At 39.9% G+C, this 26,354-nt stretch overlaps 1 protein-coding gene across 3 annotated transcripts in view; it reads left to right on the forward strand.

Annotated features, from left to right (window-relative positions):
• The first annotated feature begins 1,408 nt into the window (after positions 1–1,408).
• Positions 1,409–26,354, forward strand: part of LOC126457837 (telomerase Cajal body protein 1) — a 102,789-nt gene continuing 77,843 nt past the window's right edge. For 2 of the 3 annotated variants that reach the window (XM_050094470.1, XM_050094471.1), the window contains exons 1-2: positions 1,409–1,862; positions 8,749–8,958. In XM_050094470.1, coding sequence (XP_049950427.1) covers positions 1,567–1,862; positions 8,749–8,958 — 506 coding nt within the window. In that variant the 5' untranslated portion in view covers positions 1,409–1,566. Of the gene's footprint in view, positions 1,979–8,748; positions 8,959–26,354 lie in introns of all 3 variants that reach the window. The other variant, XM_050094472.1, reaches the window with a different exon arrangement.

Consider the following 26,354-nt stretch of genomic DNA (forward strand, 5'->3'; position numbering starts at 1 on the left):
AATATAAGGTCTTTGGTTTACATATTCTTCAGTTTCCTTAAAGGATAAATTGATGAAGCTGACACTTTCTTAATCCCTTGTTGTTTGAGATATACTAGCAAGACGTATCTCCGCATTTATGGATCCCTATACAGTGGATGCAGCACATTACTTCACTTGTGCACTAAGCTATCTCATGGCTCCCTCCACTCTGATTGCATCAAGTCTGTAACTGACATTGTCTACTAAGATGGTCATATCGAAGGCATTTAAAATACTGCCTCACTAGAGGTATGTATGGTCTAACATTACCTTTCATGCCATGTATTGTCACATGTTCTGGTAGAAACTGTGACCACGCACATTTGCTGGTTTATGTAGTTCGTCATTTCTAAATTACTTATTTTCTTCATCATTCTGGATATGTGAGTGACTAAAATTGTAAACTGAGTAGTGTCTTCAGTTCTCACTCTGTTAATTCAGGATCTACATTTCTGATAACTCCTTGCCTATGTGTTCTGTGGTTTCATATGTATGCTACCATCTGTTTATGATGTAATGGGTTGTCCTCCACAAACTTGTTTGCAGCATCCCTTGTTGATAAATCAATACGAATTCTGTTTCTCCTCAAAACCTTGAGATTTCTGATTTTATGCTTGTACTTAGAATCTGAGGTAATAGTATCTTCCCCAAACCCATGGGATGGTATTTACCTATATTACCGTGAAGGCCTTCAACAAATACATAAAATGGATCTATTGCATCACTATGATATCTGCTACCTTTGTTTTGATCATATATTAGCTGTACATTTATTTGCAAAGGATTTTCCCTTGGTGTGTTACCATTTTCTTATGTTAGTTGTGGACTAAATGATTTGCCACCCAGTGACGTCCTCAAAGCCCCCTGTGGGTAAGAGAATTTGATCCGTCATTTAAATTAAAATTTTCAGACATACTTGTGTTGAGCATTGCCGAATTCTTTACCTCCTTTGTTACTTGTTGCTGGTGTTGCAGAATGGTGACTGCTTATCTCTTCTCTTTTAATTCTTCCTTCCGCTCCAGTGCGCATTTTACTGCAGAACTCGTCGTTTGTTCGAAATCCATACTCATGTTCAGGAGAGCTTCAGCTCCCTGTAATTCTCGATTGTTTAGTCCCATGTCGGGAAGGGAGGCCTCCAGTCTTCCCGAATGGGCCGCCGTGCAAATTTATTGTACTACTATTTGTTCTGATTATGCAGAGTTATGGCCGTACTTTATTTATTTAATACACTGGACTTGTATGTGTCCTAATAACATTTCCGGCTTTTGTCCCAAAAAAATTGGGAAATTAACTATTGCAATCATATTGCTCGGTTGGTAACCAAAGAGCCAGACTACCCGTGAAAAGCATGTGAATGGACGAGACTGTTTCAGTCAGTAATCTTTGATTTAAGCGGATTGTTTACAAATGGTCTCAGAGTATTGTTGTGTGTGTTTCGTGTGTGATAATGTTGTGTGTATGTGGTTTCAGTCTGATTGTGCAGACATTCTTATGGTGAAAAACAATTGTTTTAGGCAGCTGGTGCATAGTCGTTAACAAATAAGAATGGCTGAGAACCGAGATGACTGTCACAATGATATCTGTCAGGATACGCAAATAGGTGGGGACAGGGGTACAGATCTGCTTAGCGGTACTGCCGATAGCGAGGATAAGAGAGGGGATGTTTCTAATGTTGAAATTCCTAGTGATATGACAAAGGACGAGACACACAAGCCTGAAGAAACTCCAGTAACAGACAGTGTGTCAAGCATATCTTATTCTATTGAGGAGGTTGTGTGCATTACTGGAGCATGGAACGATTTCAGATCGCGCGAGGAGTGCTACACAAAAGGATGTAAATGGTAGCTACTATGTTCTGATTTGCTTAAACTGGACTGAAGTGTACAATTCGCCCTGGAAATCGTGATACAGCAATACTGTTAAATCTCTATTTTTGTAGTGGTTTTTAATGTCAGAGGTGTGTTTCTACCTAACGTATGTGCTTATTTCAGTGGCATGAACTCTTTTGTTCTGTCCAAAAATTGGTGCTTATGTTATCAGAAGAGCTGTTTCTTTTTTTTCAGTTTTAATATTTTACTTGCGATTACATACTAAGAGGTTACTTAGTAATTATTAATATTATAATATAATGAATATTATAGTAGTAGTAGTAGTATTAGGTGTGGTTGGTCGTCTTTGGATTATTTTACAAAATGGCATTCAATTGTACACAAACGTATCACCAGCAGCATTGTGTATCCACTGCTGGATAAGGACTTCCTCATGCATTACTCTCTTCAGATAAATGCATTATGTTGTTCCTGTGTGTTTTCTAATACATCCATCTTTCATTAGGTTGTTTTCTCATCCTTTTCTATTCCTTGGTATGTGGGAAAGAACATGTTACATTCATCTACCATTCACACCCCATTCCCTGGTTTGCCCACATCCAGTTCTTTGTTACTTTCAGAATTATGTCTGTCTCTCCAGTCTGTTCCAGGGGCCATTTGCTTGTTTTCCTGGCTCTCATTATAATTCCCAACATTAGTCTGTACACTGGTCAGAGAGCAATCCTGAGTTTTGAGTGTTTTTCCTATCAAGGACCATTGTTGACTGACACTACTTGTCAAAAGTAATAATAGGCTACAAACTTTTTTTCGTATGGGAAGCTTTGTTTTGGCACTCGAGGCTGATTGATCACCTTCAGTTATACACTGCAGCAGGCAGTCATTTGTGTCTATAGCAATTTTGTTTCATGGGCATGAGGCCATGATCCAAGCAGTTCTACCTGCAAAAACTCATAAATTAGATCAGTGATTCTAATGTTGATGTGTACATTTCTTTTAGTGTGTTGATAATGTGTGGTTTTAGCCTAACTGTACACAGATGACAAGGCCATCATATGTGAGAAAACTACATTAGCAAGGAGCAAAAGATGCTGCTTGTGGTAGAAAGGTAAAGTAAAAAGAAAATATCAAGTGGAACAAGACAACTTGGCAGGAAATGATATTAGAAGCATGATAAAATATGGGTAACGAAACAAAACTTGTCTTAAATGTCTTAGAAAGAATATGAGAAGTTTCAGTAAAAATTTCATTAAAGAGATAGTATTCATTATGTTTTGCTGTACCTGTGAACAAACATAATTTAAACAAATCTTTCATTAGAGATCATTCTTTCATGTGAGCAAATAAAATTCTTCTTTAAAAAACATTATGTTTTAATGATGAGTAACAAATCAACATTTTCTTTTCACATTGGTTCTTGTGAAAACATGTACTAAGGAGAATTTATTTTTGTTGATTCTAATTACTCCCTGTTAAAGACAAATGGGATTTATGCCCGATGGCTCTTATAGACATTGGGTTTTGTGTATCAGTTTGAAGATTTTGACCATATTAAAGCAATAAATCTGTAGTATGTGATGTAAATGTGTTAGAGACATAATCACTATATAGCATAATTAAGACATTGTAACCTACACTCAAAAAACACAGAGAAATATTTTTATAGTACCTAACGTACCCATCGCATATTTCATTCCTCTGTCTGTGTTACTTGTAAGTCACTTAGACAAACTGAGAAATTTAGCAAAAAATTGCATCATTTATGCAGAGTACAGTTCGTCCCAAAATGACCTTTATTTGATGATGATCTCCTTGGTGGAAGTTGTCACATGGACTTTCGTCTCAGTATCAGTAACACACTAAGTAAGAGGAATAGGCCTTGGCATAACAACTCAGAAGATTTTATCATTTGTAACAAGACTGGTTAGGTCAGACATGAAGTTGCATGTTGCTTAATTGGAGGCAGATGCAAGGAATGCAGCACCATCTGAGTAGTCTAGCTACTTTGCTTTCCATGGACTGCCATTCAAAGATATGCTGCTTGGTACTAGTATGCAGTTGTCAGTGTTATCACCCATGATCAACAGTTTATGTATGACTGTGGAAGCCATTAACTACAGCCACATATAGCACTGGACTGTAGGGCAATATATTGTTAAATCATACTGAACTGAAGCCCACATCTGAAAGCAGGGTCATCAGTGAAACACAACACTTAGCACTGAAAACACATTTATTACAAACACCAAAATGAAACCAGGACAGAACTGAACTCCTGCGTGGAGAGTGCTGCTATTTATACAGACATCAAATATTCTATAATATACAAGCATTACAAAACAAGATATTTTGGGAACCTTGCAGAAATGATAAATACTAGGCCTAAATAACAAATAAATACTGGTAGTCGGGTTTGAACTGGCAACCCATAGCACATGATTCAGCAACGCTAACAACTGTGCCAACTCACATGCACGACAGCTCGCAGGATTGCTTTTCCTCCTGGAGAAACAGCTATCCGCTGTTTCAGAAGTTCTTATTTGAACCAACTACAGCATTCTGGATCTAGATCTTGTCAGTGGTCCTCTGTGACAGTACTGGTAGACATCTCATTCTAGCCATATTGTCACATCCTCTTTTTCATCAGGAGCATCGAAAGTAGTGCCTCCCAACAAAGTATAACAATCATTGTGCTTATCTACAGTTCCCTTGAACAAGAAGCCTCCATCCTTGATCTGCACCTTGAGACTGTAGTTGAACTTCATATGGAGGACATGAATGATGTCTCTGCCCTTTTGTTTTCTTGATCAAGGATTGTAGTCCTGGACTTTGTCTGTGATGAGTGGCAAGCAATAGAGAATACAATATCCCCAAAATATTGATATTATAGCACTTTCGGTCTTCTCCTGGGCAATCAGGGTCCGTATGTGAGCCAACTATTTTGCTTATTCAGTCATGGTTATTAAGTGTTTCATGTATAGCCATCTTGAGTGTCATCCAGTTGAAATGGAAAAAGTTTTGTCCATTGTTGTTTTGGCCTCACAGCAATGTAAAGGCTGTAACATCTTGCTTTGCTGTGTTCCACACAAATGTCACGATAGGTAGTATTGTGTCCCAATTTCTCTGATCAACATCAACATACATTGAGAGCATATCTTCAAGGTCTTATTAAAGTGTTTTGTGGGGCATTCGTCTGTGAGTGGTTGGCAGTTGTCATCTTGTGAGTGATGTCGCAATATGAAATTATCTCTGATACTATTCTCAACTGTATCTTGACACTGGAAGCTCCATTCTCCAGAATGATGTCTTCTACAAGGTACATTGCAATTTTCGGAGCTTCAGCAGTCAGCACAACTTTGGTGACAGCATGGCATGTGAGATAGTCAGTACAAACTATTATCCATCAAGTCCTGTTTATGACTTTGCGAGCCTCCCCAAGAGGTCAAGTCAAATTCAGTGGAATGGTGGTCTTGCAGGACCAGATGCCCCAGAGTTAATCACAGCATATGCTTCTGTTATTGGCTTTCCTTACAGTGGCCCACATAGTGTCTTAACGGATTGGTAGAGACCTGGCCAATGATATGTGTATTTGATTCTGTCTACAGTCTTTACAAATTCCTGGTGACCAGATGTTGGAGTTTGTGCAAATACTTCAGGATCATTGTTCGTAGAATAGCTGGGATGCCCAGCAACCAGTACTGCTCCATGGATCATAGTTCCTCTTAGACAGTGTTCCGATTATTAATTGGAATTTTCATTTGATCATTTCCACGTCCTCCAAGACTTCTATGGTTTTCTGCATTGCTGGATCTTTCCTGTGTTCGGCAATAGTATCATTTAATGCAGTGATAACTGATATTTCATCTACGCTGCTGTGTTTTGTCAAAGGATTCCATGAAAGGCGGTTGGTGTCCTTGCAATTGCATCCACTTTTGTGTATCACTGTCACTTCATAGTCCTGAAGTCTCAGTGCCTATCTTGCCAGTTGACCCTGTGGATCATTCAGACTAGCCAGCAGAGAGATCGGTGGTTCCTCACAGTGGTGAATGATTTGTATGTTAGTGCCTCCTTAAGAACAAGGGAGACCTTTCCTGCACCTTGTTCCAGGAAAATTTGACTTATCTGCAGCAGTTCTTGCAAGGAATGAGCATTGGTACAGAAGTCCTTTATGAATCACTGGTAGTATGAGGACATTTTGAGAAAACTTCTCCCATCACAGATGTTCTGAAGAGCTGAAAAATATTTGACTACTCATATTTTCCCATGATTGATGTGTACTCCATTGCCATGCACCAAGATTTTTATTTCTTGGGCAGCAGTCACTTTTTCGACCTGCTGACTGAATACACCTCAGCAGATTTGTCTGGAGGCATAGATGATCTCCAGATGACTTAGAAAAAATGAGTGTCACACTGTTAGCAAATACAGTTCGTCGATTTACAGTGTTGGAGCAGGCGGTCCATCATATTTTTAAAGGTGTGTGGAGTTTTATACAGTCCAACTGGTAAAACTTTCAACTCGTAGAGGCTTTCAGCAGCTGTGAAAGCAGTGTTTCCCCAGTTGGTCTTGTCAGTGTCAATTTGCCTGTAATCTGTCTGCATGCATATGGTTGAGAAATATTTTGCTCTTGTTAAACAGCCTAGGGTATTATCAATGCATGGCAATGGGTAGATTTTTTTTTTTTTTTTGCTATTTCCTCAGTTGTTGGAAGTTGATGCAGAAATTTCCATGTGCCATCCTCCTCCTCCTTCAGAAGAGCCACACGAAAGGACTGAGGATTCTCTCCAGGCTCAGCGATGTCATCTTGCAGTATCTTCTCCCCTGCCTCCTAGATTATCTGTCACACCACCGGCAACAGCCTATATGAGCAATGGCTAATACGTGGATGATTCCCAGTGTTGGTATTCTGTTTTACTATGGTCCACTTGGTCTTTGTTTTCTCTTTCTGGATTTGAAATCGCCTGAAATTGGGGTGGAACACTTAATGCATGCCGATGTTCCTCAGCAGGCAAGATTCTATTGGTAATTCAGTAGTAGCTTCCTCACCTGCTCTGTCTGTAGGACTGTTGTGATGGTTGACACCTTGTGACATAACAGTCATCTAACACTCGTCTTCTTTCTCTGGAGTAGCATACAGTGTGTCCAGGGCATCCACAGTGAGAACGTGTGTCCAGGGCATCCACAGTGAGAACAGACCTGTGTGTTGACTTCCACCTTCCAGATGTCTTGTTACTCTGCAGAGGAGATGGTTGGATCTGCATCGGTCAGGTGTTGGGTTGTCATTTGATGGCGGCGCTTAAATCCAAGTTGGTCGAGTCCATTCTTCATGGTGTGTTCGGCTGGAAGTGGTTCAGATTGGTGCCAAAGATTGATACACTTCTTCTTCAACATTCTCTATTACCATGTGCTGTATAGGGCTGCTGTCTCTTGTGTACTTGATCTGGTAGTTTTAACTACCACAAAATGCTGTATCCCATAGTTCGTTTTCTTACAACCTGGAGTATGAGAGGTGATGAGGTCATGGCGGCCTTCCACAATTGCCATGAGACCTGCATTTGGGAGTCAGTCCTACCTCTATTACCCTACTCTTTTTTGTTGCATTTCCTCGATATACTGGCAGCACTTGATGAATTCTTCTGTTGTGACATTCTTTACTATAAGAGCTTGGTACATGTCTTTTGTAGCTCCATTCATTAAACGTGAGATTTTGTTGGCTTCTGTCACATTTGGATTTACGTTTTATGACTATGTCATTTTGCCATGATGTTGGGCACTGTTCTTCAGTTGTTCTTCTGCTAAGCAGAATTGCTGTTGATTATTGCTGAATGTTTTCTTCGGCTTGCCCTAAAATTTAACCCAGCTATTGAGTTTTTCTTTGTTATCAAACGATTGTTTGGCTGTGCTGTCCAAGTAAAAATATACATTTGAGAAACACACAGTGTCATCCCACCTGTTGTATTTGGTGACTCAGCCAAATTATTTCAAACATTTTGTAGGATCCTGAACAGCGTTTCTGGAAAATGCTGATGCATGCCTCATATGCAGCTGACTTATGGCTGGCTTGAGATATGTTGCTCTCCTGAATATACAAACCTTTGGATCAATATACTGTTTGTATTCCTGTGAAATGAACATTTAAATTTCAAATCTGTATATCAGCAGTTCCTGTCATCCCCATTCCCAACCATATGTTATTATTGGTGCTGCCTGTTATGAAACTATGATTCCAAAGTTTATGATGTGGTATTGGTAGGACTGAAAGGTCATGACTGTAACTTTTTTCTTAATCTCATGGTTTTATCGTGTCCTTTTGTCCTTGCCATGAGTGTATTGATACAAACACTTATTATTACAACATTGTTGTGGGTGTTTACAGCAAGCAATATTTTATGTCCGTACAAAACTTGGTACAAACACCTGGAATAAATTTAGCATCCAGGTCTTGGTAATAGGTTAGTTCATCACTGGCTAAAGCAGGCAGGTCATGAAAAGAAAACATAGCATATTCCAAGTCCAAGCACAAGTCTCGTGGCAGCAGATACAGGCCAAGTTCGAAGAGCAAAACAAACACAGTGCTAAAGATAGCAGAATCCAGTGTGAATGTCACACTGGTGTCAGTATTAGAAGCTGACACATGTAAATACAAAAGTAGCTTCAACAGGCTGTAGCTGGCCTTTTATTTGCCCAGGCAGCCAGCTAACAAGGTACACTGCCACAGGCCTCATGCACTAGTTGAGGTGATTGCCGAGATATTTTCCATATTGATGCCCTGTGGGGCTACTAACTCTAGGGTTTATGTTTCACGTGAAGATAATGCTCAGTGAAAATCTTAAACATAATTTTCTGTGAACATAAAAAGTGCAGTTGAAATTATTTGAAGGTGATGTTTTCTTCGTTTCAGGGCCCCTGATGGAACCTGTGTTGTTACAAACAGTGTAGACAACGTATTACGCGTATATGACTTGCCACCAGAACTTCATTGTCAAGAGACGTGGGATAAAGACCGCAATCTCTCAGAACTGAAGTCAGTCCTTGCAATTTCTGTGGGGCGCCAAGTGTATGATTACAGTTGGTATCCCTTAATGTCTTCAGGAAACCCTCTTTCATGCTGGTAAGATTTGTTTGAGTGCTCTCTCTCATTCTTTTTCTCCCTCCCCCTCCTCTCTCCTCTTCCCCCCTCCCTCCCATCCCCCCCCCTCCTCCTCCTCCTCCTCTCCTCTCCTCTCCTCTCCCCCATCCCCTCTTCCTCTTCTCTTGCTTGTGGAAGCATATTTTAAAACTGATTAAGTAATACTTGTTCTTGGCTATGGAGAGCTATTTCAAAGTGTCCCACCATATGAAAGTATGGATTACTTCTTCTCAAAATTTAATCAAAATTTGCTGTATGTACAGTAATAATAGAAATTCCTGGATGCAGCAATACATAAAATAAAGGAAAGGCAACCACTCACCTATAGCAGATTGATGCATGGAGCACAGTAACACGTAACAGAAAAGAGCATTCACACTAGCTTTGAGCACTAGCTCCTTTTCCAGAAATAGTACACACACGCACGCGCGTGTGAGAAGGCTATCCAGAGAAAAGCCTATTGATGCTTTATAAACTTTGTAGTGAGTTTTGGGTCTTCTTTAATAAAGACCGCAAAGTTTTATTTAATTTTTTAAAAATCCTATGTTGTTGTTGAAACTCACATATTGGCCCAACATTTTAACAAAGTGCAACGAAATTAACATGTCATTGCAAGGAAAAGAGTCAGCCATCAGCCTTCGTGGATGAAGCACTAGGAGACTAGTGAGTCACTTATTTAACTTTCTGTATTTGTTTTCAAAGTTTAACTCACAAGTTGCTAGTAGTAAAATGGATAGGGTGTGCGCGTGCTATATGCAGACACAGGAGGAACTGGCTGCAGTTCGTTTGTAGCCATGGTCAGCCATCTACAGGCTGCTGCCTCCGGCTGTGGCAGCAGCCGAGAAACTGGTGCATTGCATGGGACATGTCAGGTGTCACTAGTTTCTCTCATGGGCCCTGCTGTCTGGCCACCTTCCAGCGTACCCGATGTGGGGACTCCACCTTTACTGCAGCTTGAGTGGTGGCTTGTTATACAGTCGCTTCACTCAACACAAAGCGCCAAAATAGAGGCCTTGCTCATTCATCCTGTGACTGGACAAGTGGCCACTCCTTCAGCAGAGTGTGATCAGGCACACGAAAGGGAGAAGTGTACTAGTTATCAGGAACTCCAATGTTAGGCATGTTATGGAGCTCCTTAGGGAAGTAATGTCTAGGTCCGGAAAGAATGCTAATGTGCACTCGGTGTGTCTGCCAGGGGCCTCATCTGAGATGTGGAGGAGGTCCTGCCCATGGCCATTGAGGATACAGGGTGCAGTAATCTGCAAGTTGTTGCTCATGTCATTACTAACAAGGCCTGTTGCTTAGGTTCTGAGGGCATTCTCAGTTCCTATGGGCAGCTGGCAGAAGTGCTAAAGACTAGTGGCCTAACACAAGGGGTGCAAGCAGAGCTCACAATTTTCAGCATTGCACCCCGAGTCATTGGGGTCTTTTGGTTTGGAGCTGAGTGGAGGGTCTCAACCAGAGGCTCCGTCAGTTCTGTGGTGGTCGTGGCTGCAGATTTCTGGACATGCATTACAGGATGTGGAGTTGTAAGACTCCCCTTCATAGGTCAACAGTGCATTACAGAAAAGCCACTACTTGGGGTAGCGGAGTACTTTTTTTAGGCTAGGTGGTAGTTCGAGATTGTCTGATGTACACTTGTTTGTCTATACGCAGAGGCCATAATCATCGTGTACAAAGTAGACACATTTCGACTTTAAAAATTTTATCAGTAAATTTTCAGAGTATTCATAATGGAATTCCCGAATATACTGGTCTTCAGGAAATTTTTCACGCTCAAGTTACCTCACAACTGAGAGTTGGCTGAAACCTGAAGTAGAGAGCTCTAGGAGGGGGCATGTTTATTGCAGTTGACAAAAAGATTGTGTCTATTGAGGTGGAGTTTGAGTGTGACAGTATAATTATCTGGATGAATATAACAGTTCTAGGTGAAATCAAGTCAATTGTTGGATGTTTTTAGCAGCTACCTGGTTCTGCTTAGCCAGTTTTAGAAGGCATAATCCGTATCACTTCAGGTGGGGGGGGTTACCTTCATAGTCTTGGATTTTATTGAATTTAGCATATGTTAAAATCAGGGGTAAGTAAGAAACACGTATTTTTTGTTTCCTCCAAAAAAATTCGTGCCCCGAGATACAGGCCTCCAAAGGTGACATGGTGAACACCATTTTGAAGATAATTTCGGAAATTCTTTTTAAATGCTGTATTTCTGTAACAGTTCTAGATATTTTGTTAGAGGTTTTTGTGTTTGAAAGATAATTACTTTATGATTACAATGGTGTCCTCCATTTGGACTTATATGTCAAAGTTCTTTTACTGTTGCCTTTTTAGTTTTTCTTTATAATTTACAGAATTTTTTTCTGTTGATTAGTACCATGTAGTACTATATTCTCTGTAAAGTAGAGCTCCCACTTTTAAGTTAGACAGGTTTTATTTTTAAAAAAATCATTTCTTTTTAACTTTCAAGGGTAATGTATGTCTTTGCTGAAGTTGTTTCTAACTGATTTCTTTGTTACAATGTTTATTTCTATTGTCTTTGTTGCAGTTATTTCTTATCACTTTCTTTGTTGCAGTTATTTCTTTTCACTTTCATTGTTGCTGATAATTCTTACACTTCGTTGTTGTTTCTTGTCAGTTTCTTTGTTGTGGTTGTTCATTGCAGGTTTCTGTATTGTAGTTGTTCAGTGCTAATTCGTGTACTGAAGAGGCTTCTAAGAAATCTGAGACCATCCAGTGTGTTCTGTGTTTTTGCGAGGAATTTGCCAGTTGACACAGTTGCAGTGTGTTTTGTGAAAAGGACTGTTTTAAATGTCTTCTGACTGGGGCCACAGGAGAGTGAAGTGTGCTTACTATTTGCATGTCCATAAAATAGTGATATGTAAGAGGCCCCCCGTGAAGATGTTTCCAATGGTGTCTTTTTGAGTTCTAAATGTTTTGACGGAATAACAACAATGATAGTATCTGAACAAGCCGAAGCCTCCTATGGTGCAGATGATGCAGATTTTGCATCAATAGAGGAAGAATTAAATACCCTGAATCAGTCAACTACAGAGGTAGGTGTTAGTCCTGTTAAGAAACCGTGGTCAGTGAAGTCGAGTTATAAGCTCTATGCATCAAGAAAGTGTAGAGAAATTACTAAAGCTATGGATGAATACACTGCAGCAAAACTGATCACACTCTTCAAAGTAGAAATTCAATCTTCACAAGGAAATGAACCTCTTGCTAGGAATTTTCTACAAATATCAATTCAGCTGTTGAATACAAAGGTCAACTGAAGGAGAAGATATTTACACCATTTTCAGATTGCTGCTGCCGACGTGTGCTTTGCAGTGCTTCTTTATAATGTCAGCTGTAATTGAAAATGCCTCCTCCACATATGAAATCAGATTTGTGATTTCCATTGTAAATGCAAAGAAAATTAAACCAAAGGAAATTCATTGGCAAATCTGCAAAGTTTACGGACAAAATGCTATGAGTGATTCAGTGGGTAGAAGATGGGTCAGACCGTTCAATGAAGGTCGTGATCAAGTGCACGATAAAGAACGAAGTGGACACCCGTCTGTGGTTACTGATGAACTGGTTCACACAATTGAAGAGAAGGTTAAGCACAACCGTAAGTTTACACTTAGTGCCCATGCTATGGAAGTTCTACAAATCTCACGATCACTAATTCATGAAATTGTTACTGATAAACTGAAATTTTGAAAACTTTGCCCGCATTGGGTACCCAAAATTCTTACTGAACAACACAAAAAACAACGGATGGGCAGTGCACTTCAATTTTTGACACGCTACAATGAAGAAGGCGATGGTTTTCTTTGTCTGATAGTCAGGGGGGATGAAAATTGGGTATCATACGACACCCCTGAAACAAAATGGCAATCAATGGAATGGAGGCACACTTCATCCCCAATGAAGGTTAAGCCTAAGCAAATCTTGACACCTCGAAAAGTCATGTGCACCATTTTTTGGGACAGAAAAGGAATTTTGCTGATTGATTTCTTACCTCGAGACCAAACAATCAATGTATATGATTTCTGCGAGACCATTAAGAACTTGTGCTGTGCGGCGGCATTTTCGATTACGCCTGACATCATAAAGAAGCACTACAAAGCACACGTCAGCAGTGATCTGAAAATGGCGTTTATGTCTTCCCTTTGCGTCAGAGTAACTGCCGCAAATGCTCAGAACTGCGATTGTAGCATTGCTGTAGATAGAAACAGAAGCGGAACTTACTTTGTGGATGACCCTCGTATTATTCATCCTACAGTGAAAAGGTGCAGGTTTTACCGATTATTCCAGAGACATTTCAAAGAAAACAGTTTTGAACCACATTCCGTCAATATCAGAGTAATGGTAGACAAATAAAAAAATGAGAGGTCTGTAAAATGAGTCTTTGGAAGGCCAGATCACTATTATGGTCATCCTGTAGAAGCAGCTCAAGTTCAAATAGTGCAGTCATTTTATCTGGAACATAAGTGGCAACAAAAAAGACACTATAACTGTGACATTTGAAGGTCAAAAAGTTGTGAAAGTGAAGAGGTACATGACTCGCAGTGTTAAAGAAGTTTTTGCAATTTATAAGAGCAACTATACAACTTCACATATTGGAGGATCAAAATGTCTGTTTACATGTGTACTGTGTGAATTTTGATCTTTGTGTGGTAAATTTGAAGAACTTACTGGAGCACATTACATATGACACCCTGGTTGGGCATGTGAAGTCATTAGAAGTCTTTGACATAAAGCAAGAGATTTGTTTGTTTCAAGAATGTGGTGACTGTCCTGGAAAGGGAGGGCAGTCTTCAAGACACGTAACAGATAACTCTGCAGAACGTACATATGCGACATGGGAGGAAATAAACTAATTAAGAAAACTGTTGCCTTTAACAGTTTCATTGATGAATTTGGTAAATTATCAATGAAAGCAGTAACACACCAGCATCTGAATAAATTGCAACAACAACACATTGCAGAAGTGAAAGGGTGTGTACAGGCTGAAGAGCTATGTTTATGCTTCTCTGTGATTTTGCGGAGAACTGGTCTGTAATTCTCCCACAAGGTGTACAAGGATATCATTGGAGTGAATACCAGGTTTCAATTTTTACAGGAGTGACATGTTTTCAGAAAAAGACTGCAAGTGTTGCAGTTATAAATGATGACACAGGACGTTGCAGTTATAAGTGATGACACAGGACATGACTCGACACATTCTTTGCTAGCAATGTGCAACATTCTTCAACTGCAAACAGGGGCAGAGAAGATCATCATTATTTCTGATGGTGCTCCTAGTCATTTTAAAAATCGTTACCAGCTGTTTGAATTGAGTAAGTCGCTTGTGCCAGCTGACAGGTTTATACAGTGCTACTGGTCGTGGGAAGGGGTCTTTTGATGGCGGAGGAGGCCTGCTGAAGCACCATACTACAAAACATAATCTTTCCAGACCAAATACAGCTGTAATTCAGAATGCTGAGGATTTTACTAAAGTCATGAAATCTTATGCATCCACAGCCCTCATTCTTTTATCCAAAGAGGAAATCGAAGAATTCTGTGAGCAGAAAAAAGAAGAATGGTCCAAACAAACTACTCCTGTGAGAGGAATTCAGAAGACAAATTTTTGGATTCAAAGTGATGGGCAAACTCATATTGCACGCACTTTAAAGAGCAAGAAAGAAGAAATTTCATTCGTTCAATCAACACCTCAGAAACAGCAGGATAATATTCAGATTCACAACCTGAGAAGGGGAATGTTCGCTGCGCGCGTGTATGACTTTGACTAGTGGATTGTAGAGATTATGAGTTAAACAAAATTGTAGTGAACTTTGTGCTACCACATGGACCAGCTGCTGGATATAGGTTTCCAGCTTAAGGACAGCAACAATGCCATCAGTGCTCACTTCCTGTTTAGTGTTTTGAAGATTGTAAGTGCTCCAGTTCCTATTGGTTCAACAGGAAGGCATCACTCTATATGAAAGTAAGATACTGAAGCAGTGGAACACATTTTTAGTTCATTGACTGGCTGATTTCAGTACAAAACAATGTGTACAGAAGTTGTATAAATTAAAACCTTTAAGTCTTTCGACCTTTCACATACATTTTGGAACCATTTAAAATTCTTGAAAAATGAGTCTCTTACTCATCTTTCAAAACTAAAATTATGTTAAATAAGGCTACGTTTTGATTTTTATGAGCCTGTTATGTGATGATAAAACAGGTTTTATGTATGGCAAAAATTTCAGTTGTTTATAAAACGTGTCCAACCTAAAAGTGGAAGCTCTCCTTTTCAGGGAATTCAGAGCTATATGGCACTAATCAAAAGAAAAAAAATTGAAATGGTATGGATTAGCATTTCTGAAAAAAAAATTTTTTTCCGTAAATTATAAAAAAGTTCTGAATGCTATAGTGAAAGAACTTTGACAGATAAGCCCAAATGGAGGATTTATTTGAAATCAGAAAGCAATTACTTTTGAAATAAAAAAAAACCAACAAAATATCTAGAACTCTTCCAGAGATACAGCATTGTAAAATTTTTTCTAAAATTCGCATCTTCATAATGGTATGCACAGTGTCATCTTTAGAGGACTTTATCTCGGAGCAGAAATGTTTTTGGAGAAAACAAAAAGATGTGTGTTCCTTACTTAGTTATTCATTTTAACATGTGCTAAATTCAATAACATCCAAGACTATGAAGGTAAAATTTTTTCCTAGCCTGCCTGAATTGATATGGACTATGACAGAATCATTCAAGGATAAGCTATGATCAGTATCGTGTAAATACTCAAATCATGCAGTACTAATTGGAGGTGATTTTAACCTCCTGGTTGTGAGTAGAGACTGGAACGTCTATTGACTCATTCCATGTGGTACAGGCGGGCAGCCATGTGAAGTAATTGTGAACACATTTTCCAAAAACTGCCATGAATGACTAGTTAGACAACCCACACATCATGGAGATACACTGTAAGAGTGTGTGTGTGTGTGTGTGTGTGTGGGGGGGGGGGGGGGGGGCACCATGAAGAAATTATCCAAATGGGATGGAAATTGGTAGATGTGTTGTAAATGTACAGACAAACGGATGATTACAATTGCAGAAAAAATTGGATTCTTTATTCAAGAGAAAGAGCTTCACAAATTGTTCATGTCAGTAATGTGTTGGGCCACCTCTGACCCTTATGCAAGCAGCTAGGTGTTGATTGGTAGAGTTGTTGGATACTCCTGAGGGATATTGTGCCGTATTATGTTCGAGTGGCATGTTATATTGTCAAAATCCCGAGCTGGGGCGGGGCCCTGCACATAATGATCTCAATGTTATCAATAGGGGAGAGATCCAGTGACCTTGCTGGCCAAGGTAGGGTTTGACAAGCACTATGACAAGCAGTGGAAACTTTCACCATGTGTGGGCCGGTATTACCTTGATGAAATGCAAGCCCAGGATCGTTTGTCATGAAAGGCAATGAAATGGGGCATAGAACATCACTGACGTGCTGTAAGTGTGTTGCGGATAATAACCAAAGGAGTCCTGCTATTAAATGAAATGACATCCCAGATCTTCACTCCCGGATGTTGGCTCATACAGCAACTGACAGTCAGGTTGGAATCCCACTACTGTCCAGGGCATCTCCAAAAACATCTTCACTGGTCATCGGGGCTCAGTTTTAAGCAGGACTTATCGCTGAAGACAGTTTTACTCCCCTTATTTATCGTGCATTTATTGCAAAACTCTCACCCAGTGAAAAACACCAAGCAAATGGAATAAAGCACAGGTGGCTTATGTGTATGAGAAAGATAAAACTGACCCGCATAATTACAGACCAATATCGTTAACATCGGTTTGCTACAGAATTCTTGAACATATTCTGAGTTGAATATAATAAATTTCACTGAGAGAGAAAAGCTTCTGTCCGCAAATCAACGTAGATTGAGAAAGCATCACTCGTGCAAAACTCAGATTGTCCTTCTCTCACATGATATCATAGAAACTTGGATAGAGGGCAACACACAGATTCCTTATTCCTAGATTTCCGGAAAGCATTTGACATGGTGCCCCAGTGCAGATAGTTGACAAAGATCTGAGCATCTGTTTAGTTCCCAGACACAAGTAGCTTGAAGACTTTTTAAGTAATAGAACCCAGTAAGCGATCCTCTGCGGTGAGTCTGATAGGACTGCTTTTATTTTCTGTATATATAAATGACCTGACAGAAAGGATGAGCACCAGTTTATGTTTGTTTGCTGCCGGGGCTGTGTCTATGGAATGGTGTCATTTTTGAGTGACTGTGGGACTGTTCAGGATGACTTAGACAAAACTTTTAGTTGGTGTGATGGATTGGCAGCTTGCTCTAATTGCAGTGTGGACAAGCAGGATAAACAGTCTTGTAACATTGGAATACAGCACTAGTAGGGTCCATCTTAATGCAATAACTTCAATTAAGTATGTAGCTGTAATATTGCAAAGAGATATGAAGTGGAATAAGCATGTCAAGTTTGTAGTAGGGAAGGCAAATGCTCGAGTGTGTTTTATTGGGAGAATTTTGGGACTGTGTAGCTCATCCATAAAGGAGATGGCTCATAGAACGTGATTGTGGACCCATTCTTGAGTACTGTTTGAGTGTTTGGGATTCCCAGCAGTTCATATTAAAGGAGGACATTGAAGCAGTTGAGAGGTGGGCTGCTAGATTTATTATTGGTAGGTTCGATCAGTACACAAGTATTATGGAGATGCGTCGTGAACACAGTGGGAATCCCTAGAAGGAAGACGATGCTCATCGTGCAAGGCACTATTGTGCAAATTTGAAAACCAGCATTTGAGGCTAACCGCAGAGCATTTCTTCTGCCATGTTTACATAAGGACAATGAAGATAAGACATGAGAAATTTTTCCCTTGTTATTTGTGAGTGGAACAGGAGAGGAAGCAACTAGTAATGGTACAAGATACCTTCCGTCATGCACCAAACTGTGGTTTGTGGAGTATGTATGTACATGTGGATGTAGAAAGAATGTCACAGTTTTTAATAGAAGAGACAAAATTGCATATTTTGAGATAAAATTAGAGTTTTGGACTCCTTCAGGTCAAGAAAACACTTTTAATTGCTTTCACACTTTTTATGATGTTTAACTGAAAACAATTTTAAAATAGATGAAGTTTCTTAGCTATTAAAGAGCAATTCCACGAATTGGAAAAAAATTCTCCTGCAATAGCTAGTGAGGATAATTCCTGCATTCAAAATCCATTGTTCATAACAGCTAAGCCAGCAGGCTTAAGTGCAAGAGAGTATGAAAAACGAATTGACTTAATAAGTGACTCTGTTTTAAAATAAAAGCAAAAAAGAACAATCATTATGTAACTTCTAGGTGAATTTGTCAGAAGAATATTCAAGTTTATCAAAACAAGCTATTATTATTTTACTTCCATTTACCACTGTATTTATGTCGAGCAGGATTTTTTAATTACACTGCAATGAAGACAGTGTTTAGGAGCAGGCTTGACGCCATACCAGATATTAGAATTCAACTTTCTACTGTTGCATCTGATATCAAGATCTGTAATTTAAGGACCTAAAATCACCCAAGCCAATGAAAACTTTATTCCTCATTGTTGTTATCTATTAAGGGACAAAATAAAATTATTATTAAATACATTTGAAATAAATAATTAGATTCTTTTCTTATTTATTAAAAATTTTATCGTGATTTTGATGTTTTAGTTGTGATTTAAAATTATCAAAGAAAACATATTTTTCTCTTTTTTTAAAATTTTGTTGAATTTCATTAAGCTTCAAAATAAACAAGCTGTTCTATCAAAATACCAGGCTTCTCAAAATGGTCCATAAGAAGAAAAGTTCGGGAAACCTTGGTTTATGGAACAAGTCTTGCACCTGGGCCAGATACAAGGGAACAAACCATGGAGTGCAGGATTGGGGGTAGGACTGGAATAGGGATGGGCAAGGATATTCTGTTGCTGAATGGGTGGTGTAACACTATTTTGGGGGGTGTTGGTAGTTCTTGCATCTCTGGACATGACGTGAGATAGTAGAGAATGTGATTGAGCTTTTCAAGGCCACGGTGATACTGGGTGATCAGAGGAGTGCTAGTAAGTGGCTTGTTTTCTAGTGTCAGATGAGCATATGGCGCGGGAGACTTGTTATGGATGAGCTAAGGCTCTGGTGAGGTTATCAGTATATTTTACCAAGTCCAACTTTCCACTGCAGATGCGGCATTCATGCATGCTGAGGCTGTAAGGAAGAGACCATCTGGAGGAATTGATCCTAACCAGTCATCATGTAAAACCTCTTGTCTGTTTCAGATTCATTGATGACATTTTCGTTATCTGGACTCATCGCAAGCGCAACCTATTCCCTTTCTTCCATAATCTCAACACCTATCCCCAAATCTGCTTCACCTGGTCCTTCTCAGTGCATCGAGCCACCTTCCTAGATGTCTGTCACCCCTGTGGTGACTCCATAAATTGGTCTAACCATATGAAACGCTCCAACCACCAACAGTATCTAAAAAAGTCTCTTCCATACAGCCGACCCAACCTTATCGAGCCTTTACTAACAGACAATATCCTATCCTGCTCATCCATAAACAAGTCCCCCTGAGCCATCTGCTCGTCTGATACCAATAAACCTGTTAACTAGCCATCGACCAGCACTCCTCTATCACCCAGTATCACCATGACCTCGAAAGGCTTAATCACATCCTTCACTAGGGCCTCTATTACCTTGCATTGTGCTCTGAGATGAGGGATATCCTATCCAAAATCCTACCCACATCTCCAAAAGCATTGTTCCGCTGCCAGTCCAACCTAAAGAAGATCCTGTCCATCCGTATTCCATTCCTGCTCCCAATCCTGCGCCCCTTGGGTCATTTCTTTGGAGTCAGCCCATACACCAACCCTCTATCTCCTACCATAGCCCAGTCACAGGCATTTCCCACCCAATAAAAAGTAGGACAGGTGTGGAAGCAGCCATGTCATGTTTCAGCTGTGCTGTTATTGCCGTATAGCAATCTTTCTGGGCAGGACAAGTACCGTCTGACTGCTCGCATGAATGAACACCACCGAACTATGGCAAACTGTAAACTTGACTATCCAGTTGCCGAACACTTGTCCTCCACAACACAAATGACTTAAACTGCTGCTTTGCTACAAGGGCTGTTTGGATACTCCCTTACAGCACAAGTTTCTTCTGAACTATGCAGATGGGAATTCTATCTACAACATATCTTGTGCTCTCACAATAACGTGGGCCTAAATTTCCACTAACATGTTCCCATTGCCTTACCTTGCCCCCCCCCCCCCCCCTCCCCCCATTTGTCCATACCACTCCTCTTCCATCCAGATCAAGAACTGCCTTCTCCAACAACTCTTCCTCCATGTGGGTTTTCTCCCTCTCATCTCCCCCCTTTTCAACCCTCTCCCCTCTCTCTCCCTCACCTCTCCCCCTCTTCTTTACCTTCACATCTCTCCTTTCCCACCCACCTCCTGTCCGACCCCCCCCCCTCCCCCTCCCCGCCACTCCCCCCTCCCCCCTGTTCCCCATCCTCGTCTCCTTTGTCCTACATCTCTTTGTATTGTACACACTGTGCTTTTTTTGTCTTGTCATGCGGCTGCGAAGTCATCTCTCCAGAGAGCTGCCACATTCCCACAACCCTTCCCCCTTGCATCCTTCCGTACCCCCTTCCCACCTCAGTCAGCTGCTTTCAATAATGGAGTATCAATAATTAGTCTTGCTTATGCCACAGGAGTGTGTATTTGGGTGCCAGGACATCTATATCTATGGGTAAGGGGGGACCATGCCCCTCCCCGCCCCCTCCTAGCTCTCAAGGAAAAGAAAAAAAAAAAAGGTATATTTAGGTGTTTACCCTTCAAGAAAAGATTTGTTGTTGTTGTTGTTGTGGTCTTCAGTCCTGAGACTGGTTTGATGCAGCTCTCCATGCTACTCTATCCGGTGCAAGCTTCTTCATTTCCCAGTACCTACTGCAACCTACATCCTTCTGTATCTGCTTAGTGTATTGATCTCTTGGTCTCCCTCTACGATTTTTACCCTCTACGCTGCCCTCCAATGCTAAATTTGTGCTCCTTTGATGCCTCAGGACATGTCCTACCAACCGATCCCTTCTTCTAGTCAAGTTGTGCCACAAACTTCTCTTCTCCCCAATCCTATTCAATACCTCCTCATTAGTTACGTGATCTACCCACCTTATCTTCAGCATTCTTCTGTAGCACCACATTTCGAAAGCTTCTATTCTCTTCTTGTCCAAACTGGTTATCGTCCATGTTTCACTTCCATACATGGCTACACTCCATACAAATACTTTCAGAAACGACTTCCTGACACTTAAATCTATACTCGATGTTAACAAATTTCTCTTCTTCAGAAATGATTTCCTTGCCATTGCCAGTCTACATTTTATATCCTCTCTACTTCAACCATCATCAGTTATTTTACTCCCTAAATAGCAAAACTCCTTTACTACTTTAAGTGTCTCATTTCCTAATCTAATCCCCTCAGCATCACCCGATTTAATTTGACTACATTCCATTATCCTCGTTTCGCTTTTGTTGATGTTCATCTTATATCCTCCTTTCAAGACACTGTCCATTCCGTTCAACTGCTCTTCCAAGTCCTTTTCTGTCTCTGACAGAATTACAATGTAATCGGCGAACCTCAAAGTTTTTACTTTTTCTCCATGAATTTTAATACCTACTCCGAATTTTTCTTTTGTTTCCTTTACTGCTTGCTCAATATACAGATTGAATAACATCGGGGAGAGGCTACAACCCTGTCTTACTCCCTTCCCAACCACTGCTTCCCTTTCATGCCCCTGGACTCTTATAACTGCCATCTGGTTTCTGTACAAATTGTAAATAGCCTTTCGCTCCCTGTATTTTACCCCTGCCACCTTCAGAATTTGAAAGAGAGTATTCCAGTTAATGTTGTCAAAAGCTTTCTCTAAGTCTACAAATGCTAGAAACGTAGGTTTGCCTTTTCTTAATCTTTCTTCTAAGATAAGTCGTAAGGTTAGTATTGCCTCATGTGTTCCAACATTTCTACGGAATCCAAACTGATCTTCCCCGAGGTCCGCTTCTACCAGTTTTTCCATTCGTCTGTAAAGAATTCGCATTAGTATTTTACAGCTGTGACTTATTGAACTGATAGTTCGGTAATTTTCACGTCTGTCAACACCTGCTTTCTTTGGGATTGGAATTATTATATTCTTCTTGAAGTCTGTGGGTATTTCGCCTGTCTCATACATCTTGATCACCAGATGGTAGAGTTTTGTCATGACTGACTCTCCCAAGGCCATCAGTAGTTCTAATGGAATGTTGTCTACTCCCGGGGCCTTGTTTCGACTCAGGTCTTTCAGTGCTCTGTCAAACTCTTCACGCAGTATCTTATCTCCCATTCCATCTTCATCTTCATCTACATCCTCTTCCATTTCCATAATATTGTCCTCAAGTACATCGCCCTTGTATAAACCCTCTATATACTCCTTCCACCTTTCTGCCTTCCCTTCTTTGCATAGAACTGGGTTGCCATCTGAGCTCTTGATATTCATACAAAAAGATTTAAAAGTCATTATTACACATTTTCAATATGGTCAGATCCAAAAAAATTTTATGGCCCCTTACAAGTCACTGTTCTTCCAAAATATTAAAATTATGCCATACCAGCAGGTGTACCCCCCCCCCCCCCCCCCTCTCCCGCCACTCCCTCCAGCAAATTATCCTACGGGAACTCTTAATTGGGTGTCTATGTGCCTGTGAGGTTGTATGTGTGAATGTGTGCATTGTTTCTGGAAAATGAGTTAGTGCTTGGAAGCTAGTGAGAATGCTGTTTTCTGTTATTCCTTACCCTGCTCCATGTGTTGATCTACTACAGGCGAGTGGTTGCCTTTCCCTTATTTTACCTATTTAACCTTTTTGTACTACCTTCAAAATTATTAGTGTCCTGCCCAAAGACAGTTTTTCACCTGGTAACTCTCCTAGCACTCCTGTCTTTTGCAATCCTCCTCAGGTCTGCATAATTTCCACTTTCCTTTATGTCATCTATGATCTTGCATCTCCTCCTTTCTTTCAACTCCTCCCCCAGACTAGTTGTTCCAAAGCACCTGTTAACAAGCACTCATTTATAACTTGGAGCAGTCTTCTCCTTTTACCAACCCTTTCCAACACTCTTTTGTTACTCGCTCCAGCTTATTCTCTCCTTCTACTCCACATATATGCCTCAAATACTTGTAACCTTTTTCATCCTCTCATCTCACTGTCCTTGTTCCTGTCCCATGTCCAAACTCCAAACAAAACAATTGCCAAGCCTTTCCTGGAGACTTGTATCCAGTTTGCCACATATTAATCTCCTCTTTCTCTTGAATGCCTTCTTTGCTATAGCAATGAGAGTTTTCACTTCCTGATGATATTTCAAGTTTTAGTGATCAAGATATTTAAATGCTCATACTAATAATAAGTTTTGCTATCTTAATATTTGCCAGTCTCCTTTCTTTGCTGATCACCATACTCTTTGTTTTTGCTGTATTGATTCTCATCCAATACCCCAAACAAGCTTTATTAAGATATTTCAGCATTTTATTTACAGTTCATTCACTTCCTGCCTCTAATACCATGTCATCAGCAAACCTTATACATTCTATTTTGCTTCCACAAATAAGTTCTCTTTTTCCATCTAAGCACTTCATAATAATTTCTCCCAGGTATAAGATGAACAACAAAGGGGAGAGGCAATAACCTTGTCTAATGTCCTTTCTGGTGCTGCTTCCTTCTAGCATTTAATTTCCAATCATTATTCTTACTTTTTGTTGTAAATATAGATTCTGTACCAGTCATTTCACCTTTCGGTTTACACCTTTCCTTTTCAAAATATACACCAGCTTGTTCCGCTGAGCTCTGTAGGAAGATTTCCAAAATAATAATAATTAAAAAAAAGCTTAAATTTCTCTATCTTTCTAAATATATTTCTTCCCTATGTTTCTTCCTCTAAATGCAAACTGTTTCTCCCCAATCCATGTGCCTAACTTGCCAAACAGCCTTCTATTCAGCACTATCAACAATACTTTAGCTGTATGAGAAACTGGGCTGATAGTACAATGATCTTCACATATTTTGGTATTTCTCTTTTCTCTGTTGGTATCATTACCACTGTAAGAAAGTTGTCAGGTCATTCCCCTTTGTCCTATTCCTCTCCTGTTTCCCAAACTCTTCAACACTTCTTCTGGTAAGTTTTCAGTTCCACATGCCTTACAATTCTTCATCTCCTTCAGTGCCTTTTGTACCTCTGCTTCCAAGGTGCTGTACTCTTTCTGTCTTCTGGCACATATTCCTCCTTGTCAACCTGGATTTCATTTGATATACAGACATGCTATATATTCCTGCCATCTGCCCAAAACCTCCTTTGGTTCTTTGGCTTTGCCATCCGCTCTCTCTATTACCATATTAGTCTTCCTTCTTTTAACTTCAAAAAATATCACACTAGCCAATCTGTACATGATTTCGTACTCCCTCCCCCCCCTCTTCTCTCTCTCTCTCTCTCTCCTCTCTCTCTCATTCACACTCTCTCTCACTCTCTCCCTCCCCCGTCCCCCTCCCCCTCCCTCCCTCCTTCCATTTTATGTATTTCCTCACATTTTTCTTTCTTCCATCTTTCTCTTGCTTCATCATGTTCTCTTTTTACTTCATTATTCAGTTTCCCATAGCCCTTTTTACCATCTTCATTTTTGACATTTTTCCACTTTCTGCTTTCTTCTATCTTTTTCAACATGTTTTCCATTATCCATTCTTTCCTGATACTCTTGGACACACTAATTCCTAATACTTCTTTGCCAAAGTTCATGAGTCCTTACCTCATTTTTATCAATTTGTCAGTTACATATTCTTCCACTCTACCACTTTCCCATTTTTCCAATAATCTTTCCTCTGACTGTGGAGCCATACCTACCTCCTTGAGTGTCTCCAAGTTTAATCTTTCTTAACTTTACCTCTCCATACTTTCTTCAACTTCACTTGTATCTCTCACTATGAGGTTGTAATTGGTAAGCTTTGGTATTTTCAGATAGTTCTTAAAACTTCTGTGTGTCAAGTCTCTATATGTCCATCTTTTCACAAATGGTTGCAGGGCTTTGGGTGTTCAATACAGAATGTCAAATCAAACTCATTTCAGCTGTCTAAGTTTCCAAATTGTTGTTTTATTGGGCTACCAGTTTCAGAAATATGTTATACCATCTTCAGGCCCACTGACTGATGTGTAGAAAGATTCCCACCTTTGGTTCAATTAAAATAGGGGCCAGCATTCAAACACTGGATTCGTAGATTTCTAATTGAGACAACAATCACTTCAAACATCACTTCGCAAGAGTCGGCAGGCGATGTTTGAAGTAGTCGTTGTCTAAAGTAGAAATGTACAGATAACATTCTTTGAATGCTGGCCCCTATTTTGACTGGACCAAAGGTGGGAATCCTACTACACGTTGGTCAGGGGGCCTGAAGATGTCAGGATATATGGCTGAAATTGATATCCCAATAAAATAATAATTTGGAAATGTAGACAGCTGAAAGGTATTTGACTTGACATTCTTCTCTGTGTCAGGATGTAGTCTAACAAACATCTTTCTCTATTCAAATTTGAGATCCATGAATGACAAAAGTCTTCTTTTGTGATTTTCAAATAAGAAGTTACCCACCTCTAGTGAGGTTTCTGTGCAAAATACACTGTAGTTAGCCATTCACCTCTCTCATTTCTTATCCCTACTCCAAATTTCCCTACTGTATCTTCATCTCTTCCTTCATCCACAATTACATACCAGTTCCCCATAGTGATAATTCAGGCATTAATATTTTCCTTTGTGATAACTTCTTGAATCTTGTCTTAATATTCTTCCACATTCTCTGTGCTGTCTCGTTGGCATGTATAAGTGTATTAATACCATGTTTTTCAAACTACCCTGCAGTCGTATCGTCATTAATCTTCCATCAGTATATCATGTCTTCATCACCTTGTTTTTCAATTTCCGTCCCATCTGCAGTATCTGAATACACTTTAATATGGTGATGAAAGGTCAGTTTTGATGGAAAAAGATAAGAAGTTCTTGCCAGTGTGAACGTTCGTAGTCAAATGTACGTGGTGTTATTATTTACGTAAGTGAGAGATTATTTTAATAAGACATGTCCTTGGGAAAACAAACTGTCATAAAATATTCGAGAAAGTTATACTCACCATAATTCTAGACAAGACTGCACAAACTAATGTTAACGGCCTCCCTCCCTCCCCCCCCCCATATTAATCTTGTGATGAATAGATTGACAGGGGCCTCCAAAACTCCCATATTCATGTGTCTGATGTGCTTGTATATCGAGATCTGCAACTTCTGA

This window comes from Schistocerca serialis, chromosome 2 (genome assembly GCF_023864345.2).
Source record: "Schistocerca serialis cubense isolate TAMUIC-IGC-003099 chromosome 2, iqSchSeri2.2, whole genome shotgun sequence".
In the NCBI taxonomy this organism is placed as follows: Eukaryota; Metazoa; Arthropoda; class Insecta; order Orthoptera; family Acrididae; genus Schistocerca; species Schistocerca serialis.